Source organism: Sinocyclocheilus rhinocerous, unplaced genomic scaffold (assembly GCF_001515625.1).
Source record: "Sinocyclocheilus rhinocerous isolate Xijiao unplaced genomic scaffold, SAMN03320098_v1.1 scaffold453, whole genome shotgun sequence".
Lineage (NCBI taxonomy): Eukaryota > Metazoa > Chordata > Actinopteri > Cypriniformes > Cyprinidae > Sinocyclocheilus > Sinocyclocheilus rhinocerous.
Window position 1 is genome coordinate 516137 of NW_015655565.1, and position 13334 is coordinate 529470.

General features: G+C 37.3%; 1 protein-coding gene across 1 annotated transcript in view; it reads right to left on the reverse strand.

Moving 5' to 3' along the window:
• Nucleotides 1–13334, reverse strand: part of LOC107718391 (sec1 family domain-containing protein 2-like) — a 131533-nt gene that overhangs the window by 92646 nt on the left and 25553 nt on the right. Inside the window, 2 exon segments of the mRNA XM_016525444.1 lie at nt 7821–7996; nt 10900–11027. Coding sequence (XP_016380930.1) covers nt 7821–7996; nt 10900–11027 — 304 coding nt within the window.

Consider the following 13334-nt stretch of genomic DNA (forward strand, 5'->3'; position numbering starts at 1 on the left):
AACAAAGTGACGAAACGCGCTGTGTAGAGCAGTTTGTCCGTTTAGGGCTACTGTAGAAACATGGTGGCGACTTCCATGTAAGGGGACCCGCGGTGTATGTAGATATAAATTGCTCAATCTAAGGTAATAAAAACATAACGGTTCATTAAGTAAGGTCTTTATACACCTCTGAAAACACAGTTATGTATATTATATTGCATTTCTGTCAATAGATAGATGTAAATATTACACATTGCACCTTTAAATAGCATTTCAAATCAATAATGAAATCTGACTTGATCTGTCCTATAATTAGTTCCTTGTACTAATAGTGTAATAGTGTAATAGTGTTTAAAAAAACATACTTCAGTTTGATATCACCAATGCGCACATGCAATCCTAAAGAGCCAGAGCTTCTAACAGCAGCTAAAGTAATGCAATAACTTTATCAACTGGTTGTTTCATTTAGAAGGTAGGACTTGCATTGCTAGAGCTGCCATACTGCATTTGCAGTATCAAAGCAATAGCAATAGGAATAGCAATCTCCATTCAAAGCAATAGGAGTGTATTGTCTTGGTATATATACATTCTTAGACGCACTGCTTCCACAACTGAAAGTTTACTATCCCACAAGGTCTTTGTCATATTTGTAAAGAGCAGAAAACATAAACTGATGTCTAAGGTCACATGACAACAGCAACAGGGCAGATGTAGTGCATCCAGACTGTATATATATATTACACACATGCATATTTAAAAAAAAAAAGCTTTACTAATGGTCAAGAAATAAGTTCTTCATCAAATGCAGTATATACTCGGACAGTATGAGAACTCAGACACAGCTAGAGAGTGCAGACAGATAAGATAAGAGAGATGAGAGGAAATAGAGCAGGAAATCAACAGATGAATGATCAAAGCAGCAGAGAGATGAAACGATTCAAATTAAAACAGTAGAGTAACAGATTTACAAAGAAAGCTAGATAGACTGTAACTCTTGCAAACTGGGACCGGCTCCAGGGCACATGTGGAGGGGTGGATGAAGGGGTCTACAGAGATGTTTTTTAGGGATCAGTGAGGACTGTCAGCCTGGGCAGCAGGAAAAACAAGGATGTTTGGACACCGGGTCAAAAAACGAATACGCTCGCACCCACGCACACATGAGCTAGACGCACATTCATACTGGAATAACGCCACGCGGTTTACTCCCACAGCGGTCATGCATGTGTATGGGGGAGGCCAAACAAGCTTGTTGTGTTATTGAGGTCAGAAAGCCAAGAAACTGTCCAGAAAGTGTCTCTGGGTGTGTGTTAGTGTGCATACAGTTAGATATTATCCAGGACGAGGCAGTGGGCTCCAGGCAGAGGGGAGCGGGTTGACCTGAGGGTGGGTTACGGGTTCAGAGTTCAAAGGTGAAGCGCCATAACTTTGTCTGTGTGCGTGTTAATGACGGCCTGGAGCCACTGATGCAGTTTAACAGCGTGCGCAAATGTGCATTATCCATCTCTTTTCAAAGACAATAAGAGACACAGAAAAGATGTCTTCGGCTCCTGATGTGTCAGTACGAATAATTAGTTTGGTCTGTGAATGTAATGTAATGAGAAATCTATTGAGAAACAACAGTGTCCATGAAAAAAAGGAAAACATTTACACTATTTTATAAAAAGATTTAAATTGAATGACCATCAAATAAAAGGTAATAGCATAGTTTCCTTGCACCTTGATTACAGATAGCTTAAATTTATTAATCATTAATTTTAAAAACATCATATGAATTTGTTGGTTGCACCACGTGACATGATTTGGTGGACAAAAGCATTTCAAATATTCAAAATATTTTAACAAAATACTGTCTTTAATTCTAAGAAATAATATTGCAAGATTTTCAGATATTTAAGTTGACAAATTACATGTACCACACTGATTCAAGTCATTATATGTATCAATTATATTTTTTATGTATTGTTTTTATTAATTAATAGATCTGGACCTGTCATGTCATTGAACCACCTTTATTCTCTTGGTGGAATGTCTGAAATCGTATGCTGTTGAAGCAATTTTAATGTATATTTGGCTATACGGTAATGTAAATAAATAGTTGTTTTTGCAAGAAATCCAATCCTAAAATGTTTTAAACATCACATTATCATATATTACTGCCCATTCAATAATCTAGTGACTTAAATACTTTTTATTTTATTAAGCCTGCCATCATTCAAAAAAATAAAAGTATCTAGAGTCTAAATGAATAACTCAAATTAGTAATACATTATAAATATGAGTAGATGAGCCACATAAGCCATCATAAAATAGCCAATATATGAACAACTGCATTTGTGACTGCAGAGTCTCTACACCAGTTGGTTTATTTTAACATTGATAGCATACTGTCATACCACCCAGTCCTACGCTACATATTGAGGATGACCAGAAAGAGAAGGTTTAGAAAAGAAAGAAAGAGATCAGAGCTGAAGCCTTTGTAAAGTTCTGATAAGTAAACAAGATTCAAGCTGAGCTCAAGCAGAATGAATCCCTGATAGTGTGTGGGGTGGAGGAAGTCAAAGGTCACAGGTCCACTACAGCAGTATTAAGAGCACATTTACCACACAATTAATCAAATCTTCAGTCAGCCACTCACACCACTGCCCTTTGAAGGACCTCAACAACAAGGACCATCTGAAAACATCGTACAATACATACACATAGATAACACAAGCATCACTATTACTATAACTCACACTTATGGGCCGTTTACATCAATCTCAGGTAATCTGATCACAAGTGGTCAGGCAAGACAGATTGTTGTTTACAATTGCTAGTAACATGCGCCTCTTGTGATCGGGTTTCCAGGGGTCTCTGATTTTGTTACTACATACATCACTCGTCAGTGTGCCTGTGTGTTGTTAAAGTAGTGCTGGGTAACAAATCGCCATTCACAATATCAACAACAAACGTTTGAGTAATTTTCGATTTTTAGACTACATCTAGATGATCAAGTGCATGTTGCTAAAAAGCCAGCATATTATGTGTTTCTGTATGAACGAGAGCTGCAATTTCATCTACTTCACATTCAAGAACATGTGATGCTTGTAGTGTTTTCATCATCTGCTCTCTCACTATTTGAGGACACTTCAAATAAACTTCATCTCGAGAGTTCACTTCATGAACATTTCACCATTTGATAGATCATTTGATAAAAAGCATCATTAAATGCACACTGAAGGCAAAGGTCTTCACGACAAACTGCCAAAACAAAAGTTGTGTTTACTTTAAACTTAGAATTATGACTTTTGCATAGTAAAATGCACTTTTTAGTAATAATAATAATAATACAATTTATTACAACATTTATACTTATTTATTATCATTATTATTATCTTCTCAAGAAATATCATATTACCAAGATATTTTTTCATTGTTGTTTTAATTCATGCATGTTACAATTTCTATTGTGCAGCAACTTATTTGACAAAAATGTTTTGATGCAAATTAATTCTTATATTTTTATTAGTTTGATTGATTAAAAGACTGATTACATTTTAAGAATTAATTTTAATAGATAACATTTTTGTATGAAATCATACAAACATACCCAGTTACAAGGAATGTATTTTATTCCTTATTAATGGTATATATATTGTGATAAATATCAACAGTGAATGATACAGAAACAATATTGTGATAATATTTTTGGCCACGTCATCTTGCATCATGGTGGCACCATTCAAATTTCCTTCACTAAATTTAAAGCTCTACTTAAATAATACAATCCCGTTAAATATCTCCAGTGCTTCTTTACCTAAAAACATGTTTGACACCATAATGGGAGGGTTTTGGAAAAAAATGACATTTAGAATGAATATAATTACACACTCTGTATGCTGGTCTGTGAGGTAACGGGAATGGGTGAAAGAGACAGCTCTTCTTGACCACAACACCCTCTACAGCAAACACTCTTACATACACACATTCTCCTGGCAGGGCTGCACACCAGCAGTACTAGACTCAAGGGCATGATGCCCACCTTTCCTCAGCTTTGTGTCAGCTTATTAACTCTAAGCTGCTCTCTAAAACCATTTTAGTGGGAAAGCAGAAGCCAAAGAAACCCAACCTGTCAAAACTTACAGCCATAGTCAACAAATCAGTGCATTACTGCCATTAACTACAGCCAAGCCCACAGCTTTAGCAAGGAAAAAATAAATAAATTAATTAAATTAAATTAAATTAAAATAAAACAAATAAACACTAATAAATATGTACCATAAGGCCTTTATCCTTCAAAATAAAATAAATCCAATATGGCGACCAAGTGAAGAGAAGTGATGATCCATAAACTCAGCTTAGCTAATATCAAACTCTACTGAAATCAACCACGATGAGTACCTAAGTATCAATAAAATAATTCAAACTACACTAAAAATTGATTATTGTAAGCAATATTTGTTTACTATTTATTAAATAGATTATTATAACTAATATTTGTTTGCTTTATATTTTTATTCTTATTAGAGTATCATGCTATAAGCTTTACCAACATGCTAACATCAAACTCTGTTGAACTCAACTGTGAGGAGCACTTTTTTTCTTTGTTTGTTGCTGCCAATGTAGAGTGCTCCAAATCTGTCACTCATGAGCTTCCATGATGGTTGGGATCATGCTATCTATGTAGGCAGTAGACAGCTCACTAGTTTTGGGAACAGAGCTACAGGGTGAGGCCTGGTTGGATGGGCACCTTTATTAACAATATGCAGCTTTCCCGTACTGTGCCCCAGGAGGGTGAGAGAGGTAACCACAGACCTGAAGAATGAACCCGTCTCATGCCAGTATTTTCAATAACACAATCTCAGTCTCTGGTTTCAGAAATACAGCATGCAAATATCAGAGAAAAAAAACATCAAAAGGAAAATAAATTGAAATATAATAAACAAGGGGAGAGAGGAAGAAAAATAACTCATTTCATTTATTACCTCAGGAAAATCAGAGATCCCGTTACGGCCAATGTTTAGAGTGCTAGCATAATTTTCTCAAGGCTGAATGCAGATATTTGATGTCTCAGAGAGAGCCTTATAATTACTGAATATTGACTTTTAGAGGCACACACGCACGCGCGCACGCGTACATACGCACACACACACACGCACACACACACACACACACACACACACACACACACACACACAGAGTGGGTAACATTAAGACAATCATGCTCATGGAGCACTCCAAAACTTCAAGAGAGAAACTTCCATTCAAGACTTATTTAAAGAAATATTTATATGCCTATGTAAAAAGTCTGTATATTTGACCAAAAATAAATAGTTCAAAAATCTTATTGTAATGTCTTATCCAAAACTTTTGTAATGTGTTTACTACAGGTTAAATTTCATCTCCTTTCTAAACTTTTCCAGTCAATTTAAATAGAAACCTGACAGTTTCCCCCCAAATTAAAATTCTATTGTTTTACTCATTTAAAATTCATTTACTCATGTCATTCCAAACTTGTGTCACACAAAAAAAGGGATGTTTTCAAAAGTGATTTGTTTTTGTCAATGGAATCCAATGTTTTTCTGACCCCGCTGACTTAACAAAATATCTTCTTTTGTGTTCTACAGAAGAAAGAAAGTCATACAAATTTTAAACGACATGAGGGCGATGACAGAATTTTCATTTTTGGGTGAACTATCCCTTTAATAAAAGCAGAGATGGAGTATGCATTAGGTATGCTGTTCTTTTTATATAGTTTGGTTGCAAACAAGTGATTAGCATAATGTTTTACATGTTAGTAAACACCTTTTCCCTCTTTTTCCCCCAGAGCAATGATGATCACTGGAGAGCTGAAGGTTTATAAGCTTGTGTGCTGATTGCTGTTTGGCGGTTTGGCTGATGTGGCTGCTCTGGCCTGCTTCTGCTTCATGTTTTTGCTGATTTGTTTTAATGAGTTCCTATGGGCTGAGCTTTCCCGCTGATCTCTTTACAGCCACAGGAACCAGAAACTCCATCAAAAACAGTCTGTGAAAACTAATAACGGGCTAGTGAGAGGATATTAGTCTGGAACACTCTTTTCTGCATGTTCTAGAGTGGTTAAGATATTTTGATATGTTCAACCCTCTAATAAAACCTTTTTTTAAATCTCTCTGAATACTTTATTTTGCCTTTTCTCCTCTCTTGGCTCACTGTTTTCCACATTTCCTATTAAGATTTCTGTCCTTTCTCTCTACCCACGTCTCCCTCACTCCCTCCGTCCTCTACAAATTTGACCCTTGACCTGTGATGTGATACACACGCGTGTATCCTCCTCAGACGGCCTCAGTGAAAGCATTTCCTTTTCACTTTTGCATCCTCAGAGAGCTAAACACCCACTGGAGTACTCAGATCCAAGCTGCCTCACAACTCCGCTGATGCTTAAAGAATCTCTCTGTTTTTCCCCAAAGCCAAACACAGGGTGTTTACTGAGAGCTGTGGCCAGTTAGGCTGTTTAGACTGTTTACTCACTCACTCACTGCACCTGCAGACACCAGAGTAAACTACAGAGAGTACAGTACTAACAGCAGTACACAACCACCAAGTTAAAAGTGACCAGTACACATTACATTAAGATGAAATACATTAAAAAGGATATACATAACTCTTGATATTCTGATAAACAAGCTGTAACAATAATATCCCTACTGTGTGTTTGAAACAAACCTTTGTTCATCAGGCCAGTAAAGTTTCTTAGAATCTAACAAAGACAGACAAACTGTTGATTAGTTGATTGGTCAGCTGGATGGATCTGTAGATGGATAAGTGGATGGATGAATGAATGAATCGGCAGATGGATGAGCGGGTGGATGAATGGATGGATTGATAGATTGATGAGTGGATGGATATGTAGATGGATGGATGGATTTTAGTTGGATTAGTTGGATGGATGGATAAATGGATGGAGGACAGATAGATAATTGGATAGGTGTAGTTAGATAAATGGATGGATGGATAGATGGATTGATGGAAATATTCAGCTTGATGGATGGATGGACAGATGAATGAGTGGATGGATGAATGGATGAATTGGTAGATGAATGACTGAATGGATCTGTAGATGGATGAGTGGATGGTTGAATGGATGTAGTCTGAAACGGAATGGTTTAGTTGGAGGGATGAATGGAGGGATGGGTGGATGGACAGATGGATGGAGGACTGATTGACGAATAGGTGTAGTTAGATGAATGAACATATGGATGGATGGATGTGTAGATGATGGACAGATAGGCTTAGTTGGATGGATCGATAGGTTTAGATAAACAGATGGATGAATAAGTGGATGGATGGATGGACCATTGGATAGACGAATGAATAAAAATGGGATGGTTGGGATGAATGAATGTATGAATGAATGCTGCAAATGAATTAATTAAATAATGGACGGATGAATGGACGGGTAAAATAATGGATGGTTCAATGAATGGAGGGATGCCAGACTTTAAGGACTAATAACAGAATATATATTCTAGAGTACAGAGTTATATAACTGGGGAAGAACTGCTAGAATACACTCCTGTGAAATCTATTAAAAGTCCAGGAGCTTTACATAATTATACATAACTGCATAACTAGTTTAAAATGACTTCCGGTGATCTTCTGAGATTCAATGTGCTGTTTCAGCAAATATAGATTGTCCTGTCAAGCCATGAACACTTGAACAGTATGTACGAGACAAAGAGAAAGACAATGAAGGAGAGACCTACAGAAATCACTTAATCTTTAACTCTCAAAATAGAGATATGAAGCATACTGCTTTCAGGATGTCATAAATCAAACTCTATAGCCTGTTATTGACAGATCAGTGAGCTGTGTGATTGGCTAACCTGCAGGAGGAGTCTCTCAAAGGCAAGGCAGGCATCCCAGCGTGGGAGGGCGGGATGACGGAGAGCTTGAGCAGCAGCCAGTCCCAGCTGTAGGACCCCACTGTGACTTTCCAGAGCCCCCCAACTGTCCCGAAACAACTGCACATATGAACAAAGCTGTTCGGCTGTAACCCGCCCTGAGAAAGAGAGAGAAACATAAGCATCTTATTTAAGCTGTCTTGATTCAACAGTTACATAAAACAACATTCTGTCATTCTGAATTCAGTGTTTACCTTCGATTGTATCTTTGGTGTCACTGTCAAACAAAACTTCAAAGACTGTTTGAACTCCAGAAAAAAAAAGTACTTCAGTCCCCATCAATGCAAATACACAAATTTACTGGACGCACACACACACACACACACACACACACACCACCATGTCTCTTGAGAAACACTTTCTGCATATTTTATTTAAAACGAGAAAGCAATGAGACCACAAATGTTAGTAAGGCATCAGTGAGTAGAATTAGGACATGGACACCAGACTACATTCTTGCAGATAAAAGTCAAACTCCAGTTGGGGGTGAGGAGGACAACAGACCTGCAAAACTGCAGTAAAATCTGGATGTGCAAGTCTGGAGATGGTTTAGTTTATGGGTCTATAACCTTGTCCAACTACTGCAAACTAATTGGCTAAAAATCACTGTTGGGCAGAGAGCAGATGCATATGAAAACTGTTTGATAACTGGCAAAACGAAAAGACAGTCGAGCTACTCCAAAAAGGCAGAACCACTAACCCCATAAAGCCTTTTTCTCAATAATGAACACTTCGCTAACTCATTTGTATACAATGAATCAGGGGAAATGTAGTCCTCTGATGTCTATGGCCACATTCCTTGGGTGGTTGGGTTAGGGGAAATGGTGGCACTGTCTAGAAAGACGAGTCGGATTTTGCCAGCTCACAAAATAATGCTGAAAAAATTGATTTTGTTCCGGAAATATCCAAAGACTGAAAAGGGCTATTATAGATTGAGTCAGCTTTAGAAAGCTCTAACAAAATACCCAAGAATCACTCAGCATAATTCGTCGGGCACAGCTTCACCAGGAAAAAAGAGAGAGAGAGTGAGTTCCAAGCAGACCAAAAGCTGGAAGAGAAATAAGAGAGACACGGAACACTAACCATCACATGACCATGAAACAAGGGCTGAACATACATAAACACACAGGGAAGCAATGGCCCACAGTATGTACATGCAGACAAGCAAACTCACATTCACACAGCAAAAAGAAGACCACCTAACTTCACATACACGCAAAAATGAAGACCACCAGAGCACATACTCATATTTTACGACAGCCCATCAGAATAATGCATCTGATGCTACAAGATGAAGCAAAACAAAATCTATAACAGCTGTGACTGCATTGCAAAGAAAAATACAGTGTGTGTGTATGTGTGTGTGCAACTTGTTCTGTTTGATACGCAGTATGATTGTTCTGGCACTGTAGAAGTTCTGTTGGCTTGAAGATCAGGAAATAACTAATCCAGTGAGAAAGATTGGCTGAAGTTTCTGTACTGTAAGAGTGCGTGTGCTTTAGAAGAACAGCCCTGTGTGTTGTTGAATCAGAACTGTTTAGCAATACAAACCCTCTGGCATCATAATATTCTCTTACTCTCCTAAACAAACACACATTGACAGATGTGCATGTTGTCACATTAACCAGAAGGGCACTTGCTTTATAGGATTTGACAGTTAAATTTGCAAACAAACACACAGAAACAGCAAAAAGGGTTGGTCTTGTTTGCATATTTAAGAACATAACTGAGATGACCTGCAATGAGTGTGTGAGTCAGTTTAGAGGTTACGGTCCAATGAACTGTCCCCCGTCATTTAGGGTGTGTATGCTTTTGCTAGATGTTCAGATTCAACTAATTGCATGCTGGTTGACAAATGAAAACTGTTAAAATGTTGCACTAAACTATACTAAAACTTTTTCAAATAAACCAAAACTGGTTGAAAGCTGTTGCACTAATACTGCTGAACTAAACTAACTAAAATTGGTAGGATAAAAATGTATAACTAAAACTGTTGATCTAAACTAAATCAAATCTGGTGGAAAACAACTGTTGGACTAAACTGCTGAACTAAACTAACAAAAAAAAAAAAATTGTTACTGTACACTAAACACTTTCACTATATTGTTGAACTATACTAACTTTAACTGATGAATGTTACACCAAAATTGTTAAACTAAACTAACTAAAATAGTTGAAAACTGTAAAACTAAGTCAGCTATAAAAGTGCTCGATTACAACAAATCTGCTGAAAAACTTTTACACTAAAATTGTTGAACTAAACTAACTAAAACTGTAGAAAATCAGTAAAACTAAAACTGTTAGACTAAAAATGTTAAAAGCAAAAATGGTCAAGATAAAACTGTCCAGCTAAACTAAAACAACCACTGCAGAAACAGACAAACCTTTAGTTTTTCCACTGAAGTCTTTTACTCTACTCTTCAACTCTAACACACTATTCCCACTGATTATAGTTATTGTGTCTGTGTGTATTTAAGAGCTCTGTGAATGTTACATGCCTGTGAGCATTTTTACCCCTCATTTCAGACTCTATTGCTTATGAACAGCAGAGCACCTCTAGAACATGTGTGTGTGAGCATGTGATCCCAACATGAGGTTCATATTTCAGTGACCACATGGGTGTTCTGCCCATCTGTAGTACTGCTTGCAGTCTGAAGGAGGTGCTGTGGGTCTTTGACTAGAAACCACTGAATCTCACTGGCCCCGTCTCGTTCTTTTTCCTTTTCTTCTTTTTCCGTCTTTAACAGTGAATCTCTCTCTCTATTGTTCACTATGTTTGTCACGGCTATTGATGTAAAATCTTTAGTAAAAAGTTTTTGAATATATACACCTTTGTCTTGCTACACAGTATTCTGTAGCATCGCACAGGTGGATTCCCACTCTTTCGGAGTCAATAATACTGTGGTGTTCTGAGTGTTTTTAATGTCGGTAGGGAGCAGGTCCTCAATGTCTCATGTAGTATGTGTATGCCTATCAACTTTAAATGTGGGCGTGGCCTTACCTAGACTCATTTTGATTGGCAGGTTCTCTTTGCTGGTTGCCTCAACCAGTTGCCTCCTCACTTCCATCACTGCCTCCTTTTGCTTAGCAACCAACATTGTCTCCCATAGCAACCGTGCAGTGGCAGATCTGTGGAAAACAGGCCAGGTAACAAGGGTTCACTCTCACATAACCCATAAATGCAAGAGCTAGAAGAGAAACGACTTTAGAACAACAAAACAAAAACATTTAAATCAGACGTTAATAATGTATTATACATAACACTCATGTTGCAAAAGAGCTGCAAAAGAGTTGACCAAAAGAGGGTTGCCCAAAGAACAAGATCATCTTTCACAACAGAGATTCTCTATCCTGAATGACAAAGAGCTAAGAATATCAAAAAATTTCAACTAAATGTAAAACAAAATAAAACTACAATGAAAAAACAAAAAAAACAAAACAATGAATGTGTCGAAGGATGTGTAACTAAAAGTTACTCCAACAGAGTTTGATTCACTGATAAAACATTTTAAAAAATCCACAAATTGAATCTTTATTTTCCATCAAATGACCGTGGGTTAACCTGGATTAAGTTTTTTGCTCTAGGGCAGGGTTTCCGCGACCCCGTGGGGTTGAAGCTGATGAAAAGCTAACAATGAATTAAATCTTCATTATCATGTAGAATGAAAATATATATTAATAAAAATGAAAATAAATAAAGCCAAGTAACATAAAACTAAAATAAAAAAGATTAAGTATTTAATGTTTTTACCGGCATGTGACCATTAACCATGAATCAGAGAACTGTGAACACGCGAACGTATTGTTAAGAACATATTTTACATCAAAAAGGTGCAGCTGAGGAATTTTTATTTTATTTATTAATTTTTTTGTGGTTTGGTAGCCTTTTGGTTAGCATGCAGATCTTTAACTGCTGTACAAGCTATTTTGGCTGTACGCGATGAAGACCATTCACACAGTGACAGGACACATTATTGCACTCTAAAACAGCTATACAACATAATGAAACAGAATGAAGGGGGTCTCGAGACCCATGAGTAAAAGTTTAACTACTTTTAACTTGACATGGCATCTTAAAAATGTGGCACCCAAGAAGCAATCGCATCACAACAGCCAAAGACATCTATTAAGCACGTGTTTACATAGAACAACAATTAAAAAACAGTGTAGATTGACACAAGAACATGTCCTTAGTCTTTCTGTCTTGCTCAGTTGACTATTTATCATTTTCAATCTCCTACCCATCCATCAGTAATAAACTGCTCTATCTTAAGTAACTGTACAATCATTTTTCAGCAAGGGTTTCTTAAATGATCTCCTCTTCTGACGCGTGCTAATGAGGCATCATCATTCTGTTCTTCATCACTGGCTCCTCCTCTTCCCGTCTTTAATCATCTCCTGGATTGTGTGTGCGTGTGTGTTCCGGCTTATGTGCTGCTTGTCATATGAATTAAGTAATGGAAACTTCGCACAAACTCTTGATGAGAGAATTGACAGAATAAAATGAAATTGCAGGGGGTGGACAGCCTGAGAAACACATCATGTAAATGAGCAGAATTTTGGGGAAAAGACAAGAGGAGAAGAAGAAGGGTAAAAGACTGAGAAAGTGAGGGTGTAGGACACGAAACAAAGGACAAAAAATCCGAACGAGGAAGAGGGGAGACACATGAGGGTGAGCAACGGAGGGTGGGGGTGTTTTACTGACACTGAAACCAAATGTTAAACCTGCTCTGTTTTTCTTTTGCTCTTTTTGTTTTTCCTCTCTCCCTCTGTCTATTTCTCTCGCTCTCTCTAACAGTTGCCATGTGTTGGATCTCAGCTGTAATGTGTTCCAGACAGAGTTTTGGCAGTGCTAGAGAGAGGCCTGACTCCAGTACTCCAAAAACGAGACAAAAAAAGAGGGGGAACAAAAATGAGGAGGACAAAAGCCTACATAATAAACATGGGGCTTGTTGTTCTAAAGCGTAGACTTGTGTCGGGAATTACGAGTGGAGGGACAGCATAAAAAACATGGCAGATAACGCAAGAACGCAAGCTGGCTCAGTAATCTGGAGATATGTGAAATGTGACCAAAAAAAGATGGAAAATTGGAGAAAAATAAGATCACATGATGGGCTGGTCACACTTCCTTGCCGATTCTTGCGAAAGCAGAAAAAAAATATTCACTTTTTTTTAACAGACTGTAAAAGCAAGGAACGCTGAGCCCATTGTGTTTTAAGTTTACACTAGATTAGGCGCCACAAAAGTAACCTAAATCAACAGGCGTAAATATAATGAAGGTGTACACTACCAGTGCATTTGAGTGCATTTATGTTTCCCATGATCTTAAAAACCGCTCCTTCTGAATCTCATGCTTAAAGGCTTAAAATTAGTTTAAGCAAATAAAATAAAATATTAAATGAGTTATATATATATATATATATATATATATATAAT